The following is a 23,658-nucleotide window of genomic DNA, read 5'->3' as shown; positions in this document are numbered from 1 at the left end:
TAATACAATAATACATTATAGAAGAAAACCAAAAGGCCGACCTGAAAAGCTTTGTTTAAAAAAAACTGATAAATTCATTTTTCTTTTAATATTATTAATATGTATCTAATTACTTTTTACTACCTATTCAATTTCCAATAGTTAGATTATTGTATAACACAACAAATGAACAAAAACACCAAAGTTGCTTAATTGTATTTGTATGAGAAAATCCTTTGGTAAGTTAATTTTTTTAGTTTATATATTACATATCATATGTTTTCTTATTATATTGTGCATACATAAATCAACTTAATTATTATTTTATTAGTAAGTACCTATATATAAAATAATTTATTTCATAGTTGATTTATGATTTATAAAATAATTAATTGTCAACAACTCGTTAGATGCATATGGTAGAGGAACATATTTTATGATTATTATATGTTAACATTAATTCGTTTATTAAATGATTAGTTTTTGAATCTGTTTACTAGGTATGTAATTATTAGACTACAGATATATTTTATGTATGAGCTAAAATAGCATTTGTTAGTTTGTTTGCCAGTATTTTTTTTAATTTATATAAACAATGTTTATATTCATATTATTAAACAATGATTTAAAGTAAAAACTATATATATACCAATTTCATTATATTTAATAATTAAAATAAAAAACTTATTATAAATTATTGTTGGGTACATCAGTAAAAAAAAATTTAACTTTACAATATATACATATATATATTATACATTACATTTTAAGGAGAATCAAAATTAAATAACAGTATATCCAAAAATATAAATATATTTTATTTAGTTAATAGGTGTGATAATGATTTACACTAGGGACAATTTTTTTTGCAGAACAGTTGGTCGATTGGGTCCCAGTCCGCCCCTGTATTTCTAATAAATACTTACTTTATTTATTTAAATTACAATTCTAAGTATATTAAGTATAAAAATCTTTGTTTGGTGTTGGGTACAATTAAGTAGATTTAGTAGATGGTTCTTGACTACATGCGATAATTGTAGTATGTCATTGTGATATAATGAGCTGGGGCGTTACAATTAGCGTAAAATAATTTATGGTATTAGTAATAATTAATTAATTAATTTAATTAATATATATTTATAGGTTGGTAACCTATAGTTTATTTAGTATTATATGTTTAAAGTAATAATCTAAAAAATAAGTAATAGGTAATTGAGATTTGATTAGATCAGAGTAAGGACAGCTATATCTAATATCTAGAAATGAGGAACCATGAGTGGATTAATGTTGCTGAATGAATGCTGACCTCAATATAAAGATAGTTATTTTTTATTAAGAGAACATATTATTTTATTTTTAATAGAAAATGGATTCAATGATTATCCCTAAAAATAATTTGGATAATAACATTTAGTAGGTATGACATTAAATATAGTTTAATTTTTATTTGGACATTGTCTCTTACAATCAAAATTATTCGATATACATATATAGTTGATAAACAAAGTATTCAGAATATGCTATTGATAGTGACTGTGGTTATCAATTTAATTCATTAACCACCTGTAGATTTATGACAATGTGTATATGTATCACAATAATATTATGTACCTAATATCTACAACTATAACTTAGTGTGACACGAAAATTATTACCATGACGGTATGAACTATCTGTTGGGCAGTTCATGTAAATTAGTCAGTAGCCATAAGACATGTACATGTCCAATATATCTACATGCAGTTTTTTTTTTTTTTTTTAATAATAATAAATAATTTTAATCACTTTGATTATGATACTGTTGAAAATATCTTAACCAGTAGTAATTTTCTTTATTTTTTCAATATTTACTTAATACATTTCCAGTACAAAACACTTAAATTCTAATTTAACTAATTGGAACTGATGCAAAAACCAATATTATGAACCAGAACTCTATTCCAACGCATTCTGGTCAATTTAGCATTCTTAGAAACAATTACTCTCCACTACAAAATCAGAAATATAACCATCAGCCCTAGACTAAAATAACAATTATTTCAAGATAATAGTATTATGTGATTGTGATATGATGAGCTGGGGCGTTGCAACTAGCATAAAATAATTTATGGTATTAGTGCTAATTAATTAATTAATATTGAGTATTATATATTTAAGGTAATAATCTAAAAAATAAGTAATAGGTAATTGAGATTTGATTAGAACAGAGTAAGGACAGCTATATCTAATATCTAGAAATGAGGAACCATGAGTGGATTAATGTTGCTGAATGAATGCTGACCTCAATATAAAGATAGTTATTTTTTATTAAGAGAACATATTATTTTATTTTTAATAGACAATGGATTCAATGATTATCTCTAAAAATAATTTGGATAATAACATTTAGTAGGTATGACATTAAATATAGTATAATTTTTATTTGGACATTGTCACCTCTTACAATCAAAATTATTCGATAATATATATATATATATATATATATATAGTTGATGGACAAAATTTTCAGAGTATGCTATTGTGACTGTGGTTATCAGTTTAATTCATTAACCACCTGTAGATTTATCACAATAATATTATGTATCTAATACCTACAACTATAACTTAGTGTGACACGGAAATTATTACCATAATGGTATGAACTATCTGTAGGGCAGTTTTTTTTTTATAAAAATAATCATAAATAATTTTAATCACTTTAATTGTGATACTGTTGAAAACATCTTACTCAGTAGTAATTTTCTTTATTTTTTCAATATCTACTTAATACATTTCTAGTACAAAACACTTAAATTCTAATTTAACTAATCGGAACTGATGCAAAACCAATATTATGAACCAAAACTCTATTCCAATGCATTCTGGTCAATTTAGCATTCTTAGAAACAATTACTCTCCACTATAAAATCAGAAATATAACCATCAGCCCTAGACTAAAATAACAATTATTTCAAGATGTCTTTCTATAAAGCTCAAGAGAACCAATTAAATAATCAAAAACATTTAAATTTACAGTGCCTATCACAACTAATTATTAAAAATCCTTATAATTCTTGTAAAAAACGATACTTTTATATTGTATAACATTGCTTATCAAACTTGTAAACTAGTTATATTGTAAAAATACTAAATATATTAAACAGTAAATAAAAATTATTTAAGACAATTATTAAAATTTATTTTGGCTTATTAATTAATATTAAAATTAGAATAAATTTCATAAAATTAAAAATTATTTACATTATTAAATTAACTATATACAGCTTATATTAATTTTCTAAAAAATACAAAATTTTCAGGATCTGAAACATAAAAAAATAATAAAATATATAATTATAATAATATTCAAACAGATATTCATAATCCTATACAAAATTCTATGAAATATTTAAAGTAAGTAAAGTAAGCAAACATGTTAAGTATTATAATTCAATATTTGTCCAGCCTGCATACATTTTTATTTTTTATAAGCATATGTAGTGACAAGGTTAAGTAAAGATTTGTTTAGCAAAGAATGTACGGAAAAAAGTTTATGGTGCATTTTATAGTTACATCATATTAGAAGATATGATTCACATATTTAGGAAAGATTCATCAAAAATATAACACAAAAGTAATTTATTATTGTTTAAATCTTGATATTTAAATTTTTTTTGATTATTGGCGAGAAACTAACTTTTTTAATATAATTCTAAAATAAAGATTGCCTTTAACGATTTATTTGTTTACTTGGTCATGCAGTTTTTCACGTGTAAATGGTTCATAACTGAAAAGGTATTTTTTTTTAACTTAATGATGTTTAATAATAAAAAATATCATTAACCAATTTTTTTACATTATACTTAAGTTGTCTAAAGCTGATGTCTGTGACCAAATTTTAAATTTTAACCAAAATAAAATGGTTTTAAATTTATTAAAGAATTAGTGTACAGTATTTTGAATTAGAACATATTTTTTATTATTCTAAGAGGACATGAGATGTATATTTTAAGGTTTTAAATGCATAAATGAATATTAATAGTATTTTTTGAAATCTTCTGGAAAGCACAAACTTTTTTTAACAATTTCTAGTATTCACAGTTTTAAATCTTTATTTGAAAAGTAAAAATTAGTATTATATACCTAGTTATATAAACTTAACTTAATTGTTTGTTTTTAATATGTTGAATGCCTCATAGTATTTGTAGAACACTATCGATATAGCTACACTAGTATCGCGATTATATAACAATGTTAAAAGTAAAGTTAATAATCATGCATAAAAATGGAAGTGTTACTTTGATAGATACTTGAAATTAATAAATAAGTTCATACAAAACAATTATGTATACAAATTTAAATACTTAAGTAATTATATTCAGATTTACTTTAAGTTTATCCCATTTTCTTTTTTCGCCCTTAGTTGATGTATAAAATAGCCGGGCTTGATAATAATCTAACGCTAGGCTGGGCCATTTTTCATAAATATCCTTGGCGTCAATCAAATCTACTCTTTCATCGTTTGCATTTGTCCTTTTTATTATAAACGTCAATTTTTGTTATTCCGACAATTTGATCGGGTTTAAGTCCGCGATTCAAACTGTATCTCGTTCTTTTCAAATTAATTTCATATGATTCACCATCACACAAATATATAGTTATTCCAGTATTAACCACTTCATTTACATCTACAGTAATTTTACTGTAAAAAAAAAATTGTATTAATACTATTTGAAAATAATTTCCATAGATTTTATTTTGTAAATCAAAGTTATGATTAATTCATTTTTGTTTTTTATATATTTTTACTTAAATGCTGGGAGAAAAAATTAAACTTTTCAATCTGACCTAATATGTACCTAAGTTGTTTATTTAAATTATTTAAATACCAATAAAAGACTATGAGATGCCCTAGATAACATTATTACCTTTAAGTTTGATAATAGATAAATTTACTCAAATATTAAAGCTAACATCACAAAAAGTGTTCTGCTGAACAAAAATTTACTATGATCTACATTAGTAAGACAGAGACAACACATGCGGGTATAACGTCCTCTTGAATATAAATGGAATTCACAGATATGCAATTATTATGAAAAAATTATAAAGGAAATATAATGCAAATGTAAAGAAATCATAGCCCTAGTTATTATTTGTTTTAATGATTAATTTTACCTTCATTATTATTTTTATTTATGTTTAATTTTTCTACGAAATCATTTAACATATTTCATTAGTTTAAGTATATTGACGGATTAGACAATTAAATGATAAAAATTCAAAATATAAATTTATTAAGGGATAACATTTTTTACTTTAAACGTTTTTATTATATAATGTAGGTAAAATTAATAATATTTAAACAATTACCGCTCTTAATTTATTAGGAATTGCTCGTAAAATTGAATCTTATGAAATTAAAAGACAAATTTTAATTTTAAATGGGATATGAGTTTGATTATCTTCTTCAATTAGTCGGAAATTGTAATAATTAATTTCAATATTAATCAAAAATTGTAATTGTTAAAATTGGACATTTAATTTCATCTATTAAACAAAGAAAATTAAGTGAAGGTATTAATAAGAATAATGGGAGGTAGTTCAAATAAATTCAATTATTTGATTTTCAGAAATTTGTATTGTATAAGTAATTTTTATAATTATAATAAATTATGAAATTATAATAATAATAAAAATTGTATGATCATGAAAAAAATAATTGTTCTACTAGTGGTGTCATGGTGAATTTCTATTTTGGAATCTTAGTTTTAATCAATTTATAATTTATAAAAAAAAATTATTCTTTAGAAATGAATATTAAGTTTATTGCATATTAATTATGTCTTATTAGAAATCAATAATTAATGGTAATTCTTAGTATGAATGTTTTAAAGGTGGTATATTATGAATTGATTCAATAAAGTTACTTAAATTTAATTTAAAAATAGTTATTAAAAATAAAATTTTATTTCAAGAACCTATTGTAAATTAAAATTATAATTTTAAACGTATAAATTATTATCTGATGATATTTTTGTTCATAGTAAAAAATTAAAACTAAGGGAAAATAGTTATGTTTATTCTAAAAAATATTAAAATGATAAAAATATTTATTGAAAATCCAGTAAAAATAGGTTCATTGAATTTAACTAGCAATAATAGCAAATACAATTCATATAGATAAAACATAGTGAAAATGAACTACCTACCAGATAGTAAGCATCATGAAAAATAATATCAATAAATGAGTTAGCTAGAATCACACCTGGTAAACATTCAATTATAAACAAAAAAAATTTAACCTAAAGATCAAACTGTTGATGGTAAAAAATTAATTTTAAATCTATACATTGTAGCTAATCATCTAAAAATTATAATTTATATTGGAAGTCCAACTATTATTGTTGGTATATGCTCTTCTATCAACGTCTATCTAATTAAATTTCAATTTTTTATATAACCTGGCATATCTTTATTAATTATTATGGCAACATAACTTTAGGAGCTACTTACAATAATTAACTGTAGATGAAATAGTAACGCGAATCAAAAAGGTTTGTCTACCTATTTTGGTATGCAATTCGTTTGTACCATGTTGGGGGGGGGACATGATGGTTATATTCATTACTTTTCAATGTAATAATTCTAAAAATTGCGAACGCCTTTTAAAAAAAAATCACGAATAACTGAAATGTTTATGCAAAACTCGTATTTGACAAAATCTATTCTCTTTATATAATTTAATTTATATAAACGTCACCACTCACAGGTGATCGACTTATAACGAATTATATTGGCAGACAGTAGTATAACAAAGCGTTCGGCTGTACACTAGTTGCGGTCACGTCACTTATAGGTAATACAATAGTTGCGATTTCTGTAATTATAGGTAATAATATCTAAGTTACGCTCACGTCAAAGACTGGGAAAGTCGAATTGCACTTTATATCTCTATATAAAGTATTGAATTCCGTTATTTCATAAAATAAATAGGTAGTTCATGAATTACCTTCGAATGTTAGAAAATATGAAATCATACATAAAAATTATGCTTTAACGAGTTATTTCATAGAATATCTAGCTATTCTATTAATTTTAGTTTGATATACTAAATCGAAAAATTTAAGGGATAATAGTTAAAATTTATAACATTTAATTTGCTTTTAAAATTTATTTTATAATTTATCTTGAATAAGAAGTATTAATTTACATTTTAATTTCGACTTAATAATAGAATTTTTTAATTGTAACCAAAATAGAGGTTTATTACTGTTAATAAAAATATTATTGAAAAAAATTAATATTAAAAAGATTTTTAAAAAAGAAGCTGCTAGCTTAATCTTAAAAGCATTATACATGTTTAATCTTTAAATATTTATTGGTTTAAAATAGAACATTATATTTTTAATATAAAAATAATATATTATTATAAATAAAGTGATAATATAAAAAACCAAAGTTTTTAAAAATATGCAAAGGTAGTTTACTATAAAAAAAAATAAAAATTAAATCAAAATTTTGCCCTATCCTTTATCTGGTAATTATTTTTATTACAATACATATGGCCGTGGACCACAAAAAATGTTTTTAAAATTTGTGGTCCGCACAACTAAAGAGGTTGGGAATCGCTGTTCTAGCCGTTCTAGAGCATATACATTTGTTTATATTTGCTTTATATAATTATCAGATCAATTGAAAAAAAGGCATTTATAAGTAAAAATGGCAAAAACACACCCATTATCTTAGATATTAAATAAAACACATTTTTATATTAATACTAGCTACCCGAACTTCCTCCGGAAGAAATTATTTTTTATACTTTAATTTAAAAACTTATGACTATTTTTTGGCTATACAAATAATTTAATATAATTACATATTGTAGTTATTGTTATTGCTAATTTCTGAAAAATATATATCCTACATTTTAAATTCAACCATTGAAGTGGTTAATTTTATTCTTTTTATTATAGAATAGAGATAAGGTAGAAAAAAATGTAACAATAAATTATTTGTTCAATGAATAATATATATTTCGAATGGAAAAATGCAAGTGCAAACAAATAAATAATTAAAAGTAATAATAACAATAATAAATAAAGAAAAAAATATTTATATATATAATAATAATTATTTTGAGAGGAAATCATAAGGTCAGATGCGTTCAAAACCGGTTTCCTTCGTCTTCAAAATCATGGTAGATTTTTATATATATAGATTATTAAAAAAAAGGATTTTACTTTCAAATCTGAACTCTACTTATAAGTTATACTAAGTTTTGGCAGTAGCCAGTAGTAGGAGTTTTTTCTTTAATTATTTATGTATTAGATATTTATCAAATGTTTAACTGTTTATCATATGTACTTTTATTTCTAAAAATGTGTTCAAAAGAAATAAAACGCCAATTCACTATGAGTTTTTATTATAGATATAATATGTCGTACCGTAGACGCCACAACAACTCATTTTTTTTCCAATTGGTTTTCTCCGAAATTTCATTTATATTAATGTTTGCATCCAGATTGAATTTTTATTATTATTAATTATTATAATATTATATTATTATGCCATAGTACTCCTCCACTATCTCTCAGCCACTGATCGGCACACACGCGCACAATCACACGTATAATATACACAATACACTCATTAATTATTTTTGTTTATTTTAAGAGGCCGTTCTGGTAGCGAAAAGTCAACCGTAAAAACATGCTTTCGTACTTCTCATTTTCCTCAGCTCTCAATAGTTGTAGAAACATGATTTATATACCAAAATAAACTTGAGAAGTTCCTCTAGACGATCTCGTTCCTGAATTTTTTTTTCAAACCGGAGATATTTGCATTTGAAATTTTCAAAAAAAACCATATAAAATAGAAAAAAAATGATATCAAAAAAGTGGAACGCAGTCCTCTAGAGAAACTTCTCAAGTTTATTTTGGTGTATAAATCATGTTTCTACGACTAATAAGAGCTGAGGAAAATGGGAAGTACAAAAACATGTTTTTGGTTAAAAAAATCATAAATTTACAGTCGTCATGTGCTGCTCTGCTAAGTATAGCGGCAGTGTTCGAGAACAATGTTCATACCACCACCTCGCGCGCGACTGCAGTCGTACCGCACCATAGGTCTAAATTGGTTTTCATATCCCAGTTTATAAATAATTATTGTCAATACGATAACAATAATGTTGGTGACTGAATAATATTTTATTTTATGTCATATTAAATATCTCACGTCATCATAAAATTATTATAATTTGTTTAATAAAAATATGATTTGAATAATTATTTTTTTAAACTTGAAGAGAATTTGATGATTTAGTTAATTTTATTAAGGCTGAACCACATATAAAAAAAATTATGAAATTTAAATCGATATAACAAAAAAACACCTTAGGTACCTACAATCTGCACGTTACAAATGAATAAATAATAGCCTGTTGAATAAAGTGACAAACGTAATCAATGTACTTACTAGTTACGATATAACTCGATAACTTATAATAGTCTACATAATAAGTGATTTAAATCCCTAATTATATTAATTATTCACATAAATCAGTTAAATACTGTATTATTTTTAATTAGTAGGTACATCTATAACATATTATTAATTTATTAAATTTAATAATAACAAATAAACAAATTGAAGCCAATTCAAAATATGAAAAAACTAGTTAACACCAATATACATTTATTTTTTTAAAATAATTAATTAAATTATTATATTTACAACCAATATAATATACTCTAAGTACATTTGATACGAGAATGAGAAGCACTAGAGCACAAAATAAATCGTCAAATCGTATAAAATATTAAAATAAAGCTAGGTATAATATATAAGAATATTATACATATATCATAATATGATAATAGTAGTAATTACTAATTATTGTTATAAGACACCTAATGTTAAAAATATATATATATATAAATTGGAAGCTGACTATCATTGCACATCAATACGACAATACATTTAAAAACAGTTTTATTTATTTTTCATTTATTACTTTAATTTTTTAATATTCACTTTTTTTTGTATTTATATTTTCCAAAATATGTTGAGGATCTAAAATTTATAAATATCGAAAAAAAATTTTTTTACTAGTGTTTAGTTAGTGTTTTGATAAAATTCATTAAAATCTCAAAAATGTACAAACTATTTCATTAGAAATTCATTCAAAAAATCAAGAGTTTGATGCGTTGGAAATAAAAAACTTTCAGAGTCATAAAAATAAAACAGTAATTATCCGAATTTGTAGCATGAAATGGTTTAAAACCATCAAAATTAATAATGTATAAATATATATTATATATATATTTATATGAATGAATGTAGTGATTAATTTATTGATTTGTTTAATTTGAATGTACATTTATTATATTTATAACTATAAATTAAATTGTAATTATATTTTATTTATAACGTTATATTAATCGATAACAATAAATTATAAACTATTAGTATTATTAAATTGTTACTGATGGTTTTTTAAATAAGAACTATGTTGTAAAATAGCTTTTATAGTTTAAGTATTTCCATATATATTTAGGGAACAGAAATTTCAATCAATAATAAAATTAGTTTGTGAACGCGCAAGCGAGCGTGCGCTTATCATATTCAAATTTCAAATTACGCAAGTGATATAAATACAAAATAGCATTGACACGAAACGTTCTAATGGCGGTCTGTGAAATAATAATGTGCCACTCTCGAGACTATTGCGTGTAGCCCCGTTTTGGGAAAAATGGGCGTAGTTACGGGTGACCGCCAAGGCGGCGATATGAAATTCAACGCCATCTCTTGAGCGTTGTATACGTTTCACTTTTACCAGAACGGCCTTTTAATATTGTCGTGTGTGAATTATATAATCATAAGATAACGACGACGCGCTATCAGCCGCCGCTGTTTTGCCGGTTTTATCGTTCTCCACCCGTCGTCGTTAGAGTCCGTTCAAAATAATAGTACTTGTTTTTTTTTACACACACGTCAATGCGTTATGTTTTTACTACTTTTTTGTTTATATATTATTAGCGCTAATCGCCACTATTGTGTTTACCGTGTGCGCGAATCGTTGCGTCATTATTCAATTAGATTTTGATATTTTCCTACATCCGCGAATAGCCGTTTGTTAAAATTGTCTTTACATGACGTTATACAATTTTTATTATATTTTATAGCGTGGGCGCGAATCGCCGTATTGTTACCTATAGTAAATTGTGTGTGCAAATCACCACATTTCACGTTAAATATTATATTAATTATTAGGTACAAGTGACTACTTGATTTTATGTTTACATATTTACGTGTGTTGTACGAGTATTATTATTATTATCAGCGTAATAGCCAACTAGCTGGCCAGTCTGCTATCCACAAATTGTGAGTTTTTAACTATTTATTATTTCTTGTTAAATTATTATTCGTAATTATTATTGAGGCAGAAGGGACACGTATTATTATTGTGTACAAAATCTATACACAGCGCCAATAACTGCCTATTATAATTTTTCTATATTGTTGGGCCAGGAAGGCCGTATTGTTTTACATTTATTGTTGATATTTAGCTGTTTATTAATAATTCTATTATACTATATTATTTAATCAGTATTTATTACCATATCTATTGAGTTATCGTTCCTATAAAAGTTACCTTGTGTCCTTGTCATTAGTTTTAAGTACACACACGACACACATACACAAATATACATACATACACCGATACACCATCAACACACTAGCAATCATAGGATTTGATCGGCGACCCTGTCCACCTCCTATTAAGTGTTATATACTTACATACAGACAAATTTACACAGATCGATCAGTGTGTTGGTATCGTGCAAAGTTTGTTAGGTAAACGGTAATTCATATTATTTTGACCATAATATGCTCCTGGCCCGTTCAATTATAGTTCTTTTAAACAAATATATTTAATATCAATCTGTTGAAAATTAGTTAATTTATTTTTAATAACTTTTATCATATACCTATCAGATTATTTATGTTTATGTTTTTTATTCACATTTTATTAACTATAACTTTTATTACTTTGTATCCCTAGTTATAATTTATTTTGTGAAAAATTTGATTACTATTTTTAATGAAATTATACAACAATATGGATAGATAATTTGTTTTTGTGATATAAAAATGAGCTGTTTGTAAAAGTAGTAATTATGTAAATACATTAAAGAATTATAATCCTAAAAAATACTTTGATCTAAACCATTCAACATTTTCTTTCTTCATAAATTGGTTATTTTTCTATTTTTTTTTTTAGTTTAAATAGGTGATTAGGTAAAGAATGACATAAAATTATTTATAGTAAGTAGCTAAATACACTAAATACACAATTATAAATTTAAATTTAATCCAATATATTACAATATTATTTTGATAAAGCTATCTCTAAGATATTTATTCCAATTTACTAATGTATCATAGTCAATTGTTTTAAGAGAATGTAATTAACATCATTTCTGAGTCCAATCATACATAAGCCTAAATGCATTCCCTATTTTGAACAAGTCCTTTATATTATTAAAGTTTGCATTATACACAATTTATGTTTTTTAAATGAATGTTAGTAGGTTAACCAATTTTCGAAAAAAGGGCTACACTAGATCATTGCTGCAAGGACAATGTCAAAATTGACATGGAAACCTTTGTGAGACGTTAATCTGAAAATTATGAAGACTGGCTTAATGGAAAAGATATTGGTTGCCATCCAGAAGACGACACTTCTCGTAGGTTTGCAGCTCGTGTGCATTATTAAATAAGTTAATTATTTTATACGGTAGCTTAAGTTTCTATAGAGAAAATGAGAAAGACAAATTTGAGTAATGTTTCTACTCTTAGAAATATGAAAAGAAAATTAAAGACTTTGCAGATAGACTTAAAAGAAAGCTAGAATGCTTGTCATCAGTTGCAAAACTTTTATATACCTAATACTTAAAATTTTGCACCTAAGATTAATCTTAATTCAATATCAAGGTAGCAAACTAATTTTTAAATTTTAACTTAAAAATTTAATTAAGCTGTTATCCCTAAAGTAACATTTTCCTTTAATTAAAAATTTTAATTCATTAAATAATGTTAAATTAAAAAAAAAGTTTATTAATTTTATTTATCACTCCAATAAAATAAATTTATAAGTATAAATTATAATAATTTAATTATTATTACTATTAATTAAATATTAATAATAAATTAAAAATAAATAAATAACACATTTTTACAAATAAAAATTTCTATTACTATAAATTATTATATAAAAATGTCAAGCTTATCAATAAAATAGTTTAAATTTAAAATATTAATCAATAAAATCAAAATAACTTTTAAAATTTAAAATTAAATTTTATTTACATGTTGATGGAATAGATATAGATTCATTCATCATGAGTGTTATACACTTATGATAAAAAAATCTTTGTTTTAAAAATCAATTTTTATGATCATCTAATTATTAAAAAAAGATAACTAACTATTAAACTTTTAAACTTGAACAACAAAATATATTTATTAAACCAAAACTTATAATATAATTTATACCAATATAAGAGTAAATAAACCAAAAAAAAAAAAAAAAAAAAAAATGAAATTAATAAACCTAATAAAGGAGAAATTATAAAAATAAAAAAAATTATATTTCTTGGGTAATTAACTTCTTTAAAAAATAATTTCAGACCATTTCTATACAAAAGGTATTACAATAATTCTTTTTAAAATTTAATTATTTCTTTCACAATACAGTTAAACTATAAATTAATTTTTAATAAATATTAAAACTCTAAATAAATAAATTATTTTTATAAAAAACCAAATAAAAATAAATTTAAATAACGTTTAACAACATCTTAACATTGTAAATAATATACTTAAATTTAGATATTCATTTATTTAATCTGTCTAAATACACTTTCCATTATATTTTCTTAGTTACGACTTGTTTTATTTTTAATAAGAATGACTTTTATTGAATTGCATATTGATACTTTTGACTATTTGATTTAAAGAATTCAACATACATTATATCATGAAAATTAATAGTAAATACATATTTAAATATTTAAAATAACAATATATTGAAAAATAATTTTAAAAATTAACAATATAATAAATAATATAAAATATAACACTTGGCTAGTTGGATGTTTACCACCTTATTTAAATCTTATTTATACACCATGGAACAAAATTAGGAAATTTAACAAATAGTAACAGCATTATTCTTACAAGTTATAACCGACTTAGAATTTTTATCACAGAAAATTTTATATCTTAAAATATATGAATATAACAATAGTGTAACTAATGAAAACTAATAAAATAAAAAATTATAAACATGTCTTTTAACAAACAAAAAAAAAAAAAATTATTAATTTAAAAAAAAATTTTTATTTAAATGAATATATATTTTGATTTTTTGCCAATTTAATTAAATCTTTATCATTTTTAACAGACTTGGAAAATTCAAGACAGTCTTCTTTATAATTTAAATAAATCAATATTTCAGTTCTTATAAGAGCTGTTGAACACCTATTCCTCTCATCTCTCCATTTAATATTCATTACAGAAAATACTCTTTCAGTAAATGCAGCACTACTTGAGGGTAATGTTAATAAAAATGAAATGAATAAAAACATGTTAGGCAATTCAATATCTTTCTGAAAAATAAATTGCCATTTTTCTGGAATAGTTTTCATATTTTCCCAGTCGTTTGTTTTTATAAATTGTTTAAAAACTGATTGCACAATCACTATTTCATCAAAAAGTTTGTCAAAATCAATTTTTTGTAGTTGAGGTATGTGATGAACGATTGCTTCAAAGTGTTTATAGTTAAGAAATGTATTTTGAGAAAGCTGAAAATGTGTTCATTTAAATAACCAATTTTGCTTTTCATCAAAATCAAAATGATTATTTAAATATTTATGTGCTTCATCAATAAATAAATTAAAACTTCTTGTTATAGTATTTTTCAGATTCTTATCTTGTAAATTGCTCAGTTTTTGATTTGTTACAAAACCAAAAAATTGTTCAGTTTTTCTACTTAAAAGATTAGTTTTGAGATTCAACATAATACTAAATAGTTCAATGACTGTAGTAGAATTTTTTTCAATGTTTTTTACAGTATTATTAAACATAGGGAGAATATTATTACAAAACAGTAAATATACTTCTATCTCCTCGCTAACTGCATGACTTTCTTCATTAATTTTAAATATTAACTGTATTTGTTTTGGACAGTCTATACTAAGACTTATTAGAGTTTGATAGTTCAACAATATTCTGTCTACTCATGGAAGTAATGATAACTACCTAGTACTAACATGTCTAATTAATTCTATCTCAACAAAAGTATGGAATTCTTTTAAAGTTTCTCTTCTCTTAGCAGACATAGAAAAATGGAAATACATTTTTAATATTAAATTTTTAACATCAATATCTAAATAGTCCATAGCTTTTTTAACGCAGTTATGAAGTATATGTGCATGACAATTACTTTTTATTATATTAGGATTTTTGGCTTTAATATTGGTAAATAATGAATGGTGTACACCAAAATTCGCACTACAATTATCACCACTAAAACCACTAACTTGTTCCCAATTAAGTTAAGTATTAGTAAAAATATTGTCGATCATCTTAAACATTCCATCAGCTGTTTCATCAGAGTTTTCTATAAAATCTATAACAAAATTTTGTTGGCCTTCCTCTTTAGTAAAAATCTGTATGCATATGAAGAAAAATTTGATATTTTCTTTGTTAGAAACATTAGTTTGTAAGGAATAAAATAATGGAGGATTGTGATTTTTTAGTTTTTGATACAAATTGAATAACGACCTGGGGGCTAAAACATTTTGTGCTACAGCTTCACATTTTCACATTTTATTCTACCACAATTTATTTTACCTGCAAGTTTTGAGTCTTCAAAAATTAATTTATCTAATTTAAAGCAACAATCTAAAGAGTTGTATGATTGATTGTGTTTAATAGTATGAACAATTTTGGTTATTTCAGCAGCTACAGCAAGTTCCTCTTTAAACGAATTTTTAACAACATAATATTTATCAACAACATTACTTATTTTGCATGCTCTAAAAACTTTAATGTTTTTTTGAAGTTGAGTGACGCATCACCAAGTTATATCCTCCAATAGAAATATAAAAAAAAATTGATACATAACTTACATTTAGCATTAAATTCGTCATATTTAATTAATCATGTGTTTTTTCTTCCAAATTTTTGTTGTAGGTGCACAATCGACGAACTTTTCTTGGAGTAGTTTTATTTATGTTATGATCATCTGGGTCTGAGTCTGAACTTGGTAGTCTGTTCATGTTGTATTGTCTGTAAATTAATACGCATTATTGTATGCATATTAATCAATCTGTTATTATCTACTATATTATTTACTTTACTTACTTTTAATATCAGTGAACAACGGTATCGTTCAATTAACGAGATGAGTGACGACTGTCACTGCCGTGGTCACTGGACGACCAACCAAATTAATAAATACAAAAAACGATAAAAAGGCGATTACATTTTGTTGATAACTACATAGATAATAATAATAGTGATATTCTCTATATCATGCATAGATAAAGATCTTTATTATCCATGACATATCAGTTATTCCATCAACTCAATAATTATTATTAGATTGTAATAAATGATAATATAAAGAAAATTTAATATGTTCAATATACGAGTAAATAGGTATTTTTGTAAAATGTAGGATTGTCCTACAAAATTTTTTTAGTATTGTTGGACGTAAGACAATTCAAATAAATGTAGAACAATATAGGACAGTTGGCAACCCTATTATAAACGTGGTACACTTTTGGACTATGTGAATGAGGATTATGGAATAAAAATTGATGGAGTTAATATAGCTTATTTTTATTTTGGAATGTGTAAAACATCATTTTCTTGGCATTCACGAAGGAAGACCAAAGTCATGGTAACTTCTATATACTTCATCCTAAGTGATTTTATTATATACATTTTATTTTTTAAGGTGTGCAATACCACTGGAATATGGACAGCGCTTTGAAGGAGTAGTTAATGGCCTTTTTCCTTCAGATTTTTGAATATGTCCGCATATCTTGTACATACATCGTACTCGTATGACAGAATTTCTTTTCTAACTCGTATCCGTTTTTATTTTTTTAATGCTTTTATCATAATAAATAATTCGAAACGGCGACGACCTCGGGCTTAGATAAGGATCATATACTTGACCATGTCGGCCAACCGAATGTGACGCAGCAGCCACGGCTCCGGTCCTGATCATCGGCCCAGCGGCTGCACTGTTTAACTGAAAACTGTAATTTGTTTACTGGCCATTCGCGGCGATTGGCTCCGAACATATTACAGGTTAGCTCAAAATGTACGGTGCGTTTTTTACAGTACGACTTAAGGACACATACCGATTACTCTAAGAAGTACCAGTCAGTTTTAGGACGCCGCAATGTCTATCACACCGCTCAAGAAACGCGTCTGTTACCATTACGACAGTGAGTACCGTTTTTATAGATGTTAAATGTGTTGTGTGTGTGCTCTGATTGTCAAGAAAAACATAGTTATGCCTGCAGTCTGGGTTTTTATTTTTTTCTATTCGTCCTTGTACTGCCTATACTTCCAGATAGTTTAGACTAAATTAAATTCAATAGTAATATTATTAACTGCATAAAGTATATTCTTAGAAATTTGATGATTTCATACTATGTCAGACATAAAGTTATTGATATCAGTTGTCACTAAACAAATTTAATTATTCCCCGTTTTTGATGTGTTAACCTTGATCATTACATCTGTGAATTCCAATAATTACACATATTTATCCCAGAGGTTGAGACATTTATTGAACATAGACTAAATTTTAGAAAAGTCGATTTATATCACTGAACCATATAAAGTGCCCTACTAATGGTTATATTTTTACTACAATTAAAAAAATGGTGTATGGGTAATTTTGACCAAAGTACAATAAGTGGTTCCAAATAATGCAATATTGTCGATAGTTTTGATTCATAAAATGCAGAATTAAAATATAACGATCATTGTAGTATAATAAATTAGGTACATAATTGTGTAGTTTATTTCTCATATAATCTATTAACTTGATACTTAAATGTAATACATAATACGCCTCTATGAGGTACCATATTCGATAAAAGATATCATTTTTTTAATAAATGTAGCTATATTTTTAATTTAAAAAAAAATATGTGAATTTTTACTATGAGTTGTTGATGTATAAAAATTCAACCTAATATTAATGTGTATCTCCCCTAAATATCACATTTTTAATTACTTACTGTTTAAAGGTAGTTGAGTAATTAAATTATTATAGAAGTCTATGTGTTGTCTTTTAATAGATAGGAAACTTTTTCTATTTATTTCAAACGGCTATTTAATGTAATTAATTTATCGTTGTACATTTTTTACAGGTGACATAGGAAACTATTATTATGGACAAGGTCATCCTATGAAACCACATAGGATTTCAATGACTCATAATTTGATTTTAAATTATGGTTTATATCAAAAAATGGAAATATCCGTAAGTCAAAATAATATTTAGTCTTGATGATATTTTTCAATGACTTATAAAATCTATGTTTATAATAATTTAGAGATTTAATGAAATTACTGCAGAAGAAATGACCAAATTTCATAGTAATGAGTACATACAGTTCTTAAGAACTATTTGTCCTAATAATAAGAGATATTATCATAAAAAAATGCAAAGATGTAAGTATATGGTCACACTTACTAAAATTAAATGTAATTGTTAAAATGGTTATTATTGTTTTTTTTCACAGTCAATGTTGGTGAAGATTGTCCAGTTTTTGATGGTTTATATACATTTTGTCAGCTATCTGCGGGCGGTTCAGTAGCAGCAGCTGTAAAATTAAATAAACAATCTGCAGATATTTGTATCAATTGGGGAGGTGGTTTTCATCACGCAAAAAAATCTAAAGCCAGTGGCTTTTGTTATGTTAATGATATAGTACTTGGTATATTAGAATTGCTTAAATACCATCAACGAGTGTTGTACATTGATATTGATGTCCATCACGGTGATGGTGTCGAAGAAGCATTTTATACAACTGATAGAGTTATGACAGTTTCATTCCACAAACATGGCAAATATTTTCCTGGTACTGGAGATCTCGGAGTAAGTCAATGAATAGTGAAATTTAATTTTTAATATCTTAATTTGTTTAATCTGTTAATGGTTGCAATATTAGCGTTCAAATAAATTTGTTTTTATAAGGTCCCATCAATACTTTTCTAATGATAATTATCATAGTTTTATAATTTGATAGATCATGTATCAAACTAATATATTGCTTAATTTTTTTTTTCTATCATGCATTAAAAAATGTTAAGTTTATTTTACTTTTAAAGTCTCTTATCAGCTATCGCTTATTACATTACACAGAGTACCTATAATATACTTGATTTTAAATTTTCTTATATTGTCTGTTAAATAAATTATTTAATAACAATATTAAAATGTATTTTTTTTGTAGGATATTGGTGCTGAAGAAGGAAAGTACTATGCAGTTAACATTCCCTTAAGAGATGGAATGGATGATGATAGTTATGAATCAATATTCGTACCAATAATTACTAAAGTAATGGAGACATTCCAACCTAGTGCAGTTGTATTACAATGTGGAGCGGATTCACTTACAGGAGACAAGCTTGGATGCTTTAATCTAACTGTTAAAGGTATGAGAGTTGTGTACATTATTAATTTATAAACTTCAAACTTAAAAACTGTAAACGAACATTTTTAGGTCATGGCAAATGTGTTGAATTTGTAAAACGTTATGGGTTACCCTTTCTTATGGTCGGCGGAGGTGGTTACACTATTCGAAATGTATCTCGATGTTGGACATATGAAACAGCTGTGGCCTTAGGAGCTGAAATTGCTAATGAATTGCCGAATAATGACTATTATGAATATTTTGGGCCCGATTTTAAACTTCATATCAGCCCTTCGAATATGATTAATAGAAATGCTTCAGAGTATTTAGAAAAAATTAAAAACCGACTCTTTGAAAACTTACGAATGCTACCTCACGCCCCAGGAGTTCAAGTGCAAGGTAAATAGTATTATACTTATAATTGTAATTAAATAGTTAATTTTTTGATATAAACTTTTAAATGAACTACTTACTATTTTATATTTATTTTTGTTATTAGCTATCCCCGAAGACGGAGTACACAATGAGTCAGACGATGAAGATAATGTTAACCCAGATGAGAGGAATCCTCAATCTATTACAGATAAAAAAATTTCACCTGATAATGAATTTAGCGATAGTGAAGATGAAGGCATGGCTCCTGGTGTAGGGGGTGGTGGCCGAAAAGATAATAGGTATTGCAACTGGTTTATATAATGTATAATATAAATAATATAGTATTTAATATGTATATAATATTATAACTTTTGTTTTAGATCTTATAAAGCTGTCACACCTGCTAGAAAACAAGCATGTTTGGACTCGAATAGGATAGAAGTCAATGAACCAAAATTTGATATTCTAAAAGGTAATTATTTTTAATATGAATCTCTCAACATAAACAAAAATGTGCCATCATAATGCAGTGGCTAATTGCCAATTTTTAAATTCTCATTGTTTACATCAGTTTTTGTCAACTAAAAAAAATTCATACTCTAGTTTTTAGCCAAAAATACATTTTCAAAAGTGTTTTTTACTATCTGGCGTTTCAAATCGAGATCTCGTTTGGACGTTGAAAATATAGGCGCTTCATAAGCGATTGCTAAATTTTTTCCTTTAAATAATGATTTTATTTAATATGTTTATTAATTATTTACAGTTCAGTATAATATACATGATATTTGAATTTACAAAATGTTTTTTATATTACCAATGTATTGACATTTTATTTTATTATTCATGCAGATAATGATTAATTTATAGTATAATGTCACTTACAGTGGTATGACAAATTATATTCTTCTAATTCTATTTTTATATATATATATATATACATATATTTTAAGTAGATTTTGTGAGTTTCTAATTAAAGTTATGTTCTTTAATAGTTTTATGAAACGGTCTTGCGTTTGTTTATATAACATGATGTATAGACAGTGTTGTATTCATATTTAAGACAAATTTCCCTAAGGTCATATAATTTATTCATAACATTATCGATAAAATTGTATTTTAAGTTTTTAATATCACTTAATATTGTCTTAATAAATGTTTTAATATTTTTTTTTTTAGATGATAAAGAAGACAAATCTGATGATTCTAATAAAAATGATGCTGTCAAGTCATGAATTTATGACTGAAATGTATAATACAATTGTAAAAAAAAAAAAAAGTAAAACAATGGTTTACTGTCATTCATTTGTATACATAAACTTCTATAATTAGGGCGGTATAATGTAATTTAGTAAATTATCTTATTTATAGTTACTAATTTATGGTTTAGCTCTTAAAAAAATTATAGATTTAAATAAAGCATGTATAAATAAAAGAAAAAACATATTAATTTAACCTAAACATAAAATTTTAAATATAAATCTGATTTATCCTTAAGTTAAAAAAAGAATAATTTTTTTAAAAATAAAATTCAAAAATTGTATTTAAACCAGCTATTAATATTGTTTAACAAGAAATTAGGTACTAATAAATAATTTAGAAAAGAAAATTTCAATAAAATGAATGATTAAATAAATACCAGCAGTAGAAACTGCTGAAACTGACTGAAATAGAAGGATGAACTAATGAAGAAACAGGAGTAGGGGTAGCTATAGCTAAAGGAAATCAAGAAGAAAAAGGCATTTGTGCTCTCTTAGTTAAAGAAGCTATTATAATTATTAATATAATAAAAAAAATAAGTAATTTAAATTAATATGATAATCAATTCCAATAAAATTTCAAGAACCAAAATTTAATATTCAAATTATAGATATAATAATAAATAAATCAACTAAACAATTTATTTGTATACATGAACTTCTATAATTAGGGCAGTATAATTTAATTTAGTAAATTATCTTATTTATAGTTATTAATTTATGGTTTATGATTGTTAACTCTAATAATAACACCTTTCGTAAGTTTTTAAAAAAATGAAGTAAGCTGAGTATACGTTAAAAGATATTTTTTCACAATTATTGTTTCTACTTTTTTATATTTAAGTATATTGATTTGTTTTAATTTTTGTAATTAGATCAGTTTATTCAGCAGCTGAAACATTTTAAATAAATGGAAGTGATGACGGTGTTCATTCAACTACAACAAACATTTTTTTGATTTGTGGTTATTTAAGTTAACAATTATTATTTTTTTTTCATTTTCAAACTATTTTCATCATTACAATATTTAGTAACTTTCGGTAAGTATAAAATGTGTATAGTACAGACTAACATAAATAAATATTCAATCAAACAAATTGTACATGTTTTCAATTATGAAAACTTTTTTACATGAGGTCATCAACAAAATTTACTAAGTCAGCTATTTATAATGCAGTTGTAATCCATTTTTTTTTTTATCAAGTTCATAGTTGGCTTACATCTTATTAGTTTTAGTAATTATTAAGATCCAATATAAGATGATAATTTTCAATCCTAATTATGTATTTTTTTTTTGTACTATTAAATAACTGTAAATATATATATTTTTTTGTATAAGACAAAATAAATAATATTTATTACTTTATTTTTTAACTATTCTGTGTTATTTAAGGGATTTCAATTTATAAGTTGGTATTATTTTTATAATCTAATACATTAAATTTAAATTTATTGGATATGTAATAACAAAGCTTAATCAGATATTAGTTATGTTATCCTTCTATTTGTCCAGTTCAATCTGTCCCTAACACTTTTATACTTCTATAATATTTTCGTATTATTTTCCACTGTTGTATTCTAATATATTTACTCTCTAAATATTTTTCACTTTCTCTTCATACAATCAAGAGTGGAAGGACTTTCTATGTACAGTGTAGAATAACTATTTGTTATAACTTAATTAGTCGACTTCTAATCATTTTTGAAAAATGCTTCACATAAGTTATCAAGTGTTTTACTACTGCAATTTTGAATGAGAAAAACAATATATAGCTAAGGTTTGTATACTTTAAATGGGAACATTTCAACCATAAATAATTTTAAAATGGTGTTAACTGTGAACACTAGTGCGAACATTATTTTGGAGAGCTTGTTTTCTTATCATGTCAAATAAAGTTTACATAAGACTTATGAGATATAAAAATTGTTTATACGTGACTTTGTAGTTGTAGTAGAGCTGGAGAATTTTAAAATATGCATCAGTGATGTAGCATTCACTTACGTAACAGTTAACACATAGCTATTTATTTAAATACTAATTAGGAATAAACTGTCTTTATTATACACTGTAATATTGTTGTCTTGGAATTTAACATCGTAGAAATCATGTTATTTCAATCATGCTAAAAATGTATAGATTACAAACATGACATTTCAAATTGGTACTATTTTTTAAAACCCTACACTGTATGACTTTTTTTCTAAAAATATATTAATAAACTTGGTACAGTTTTTGGCTATGTGAATGAGGATTATGGGATAAAAATTGATGGGGTTAATACAGCTTATTTTTATTTTGGAATGTTTAGACAATTGATTTCATACAAGCTAAC

The 23,658-nt window shown here is 24.6% G+C and overlaps 1 protein-coding gene across 7 annotated transcripts; it reads left to right on the top strand.

The window, feature by feature from the left end:
- The first annotated feature begins 179 nt into the window (after positions 1-179).
- Positions 180-22,489, top strand: LOC113550358 (histone deacetylase Rpd3-like). 7 transcript variants are annotated; one of them, XM_026954887.1, is made up of 13 exons: positions 10,911-11,343; positions 12,552-12,710; positions 16,991-17,299; positions 17,383-17,489; positions 18,426-18,538; positions 18,612-18,729; positions 18,801-19,156; positions 19,515-19,716; positions 19,785-20,093; positions 20,194-20,368; positions 20,450-20,541; positions 21,246-21,345; positions 22,201-22,489. In XM_026954887.1, the coding sequence occupies exons 4-12, from the start codon at positions 17,444-17,446 to the stop codon at positions 21,299-21,301; spliced, it is 1,467 nt and encodes a 488-aa protein (XP_026810688.1). In that variant the 5' UTR covers positions 10,911-11,343; positions 12,552-12,710; positions 16,991-17,299; positions 17,383-17,443; the 3' UTR covers positions 21,302-21,345; positions 22,201-22,489. The 7 variants fall into 7 exon arrangements, with proteins under 7 accessions (XP_026812230.1, XP_026810688.1, XP_026809026.1 ...); XM_026953225.1 differs by adding an exon at positions 16,709-16,933 and having other exon boundaries at positions 16,991-17,489; XM_026954052.1 differs by adding an exon at positions 16,709-16,933 and having other exon boundaries at positions 12,552-12,714; positions 16,991-17,489.
- Positions 22,490-23,658: the final 1,169 nt, after the last annotated feature.

The sequence above is a fragment of the Rhopalosiphum maidis genome, chromosome 1 (assembly GCF_003676215.2).
Source record: "Rhopalosiphum maidis isolate BTI-1 chromosome 1, ASM367621v3, whole genome shotgun sequence".
NCBI lineage: Eukaryota > Metazoa > Arthropoda > Insecta > Hemiptera > Aphididae > Rhopalosiphum > Rhopalosiphum maidis.
This window is presented reverse-complemented; position numbering and strand designations above follow the sequence as displayed.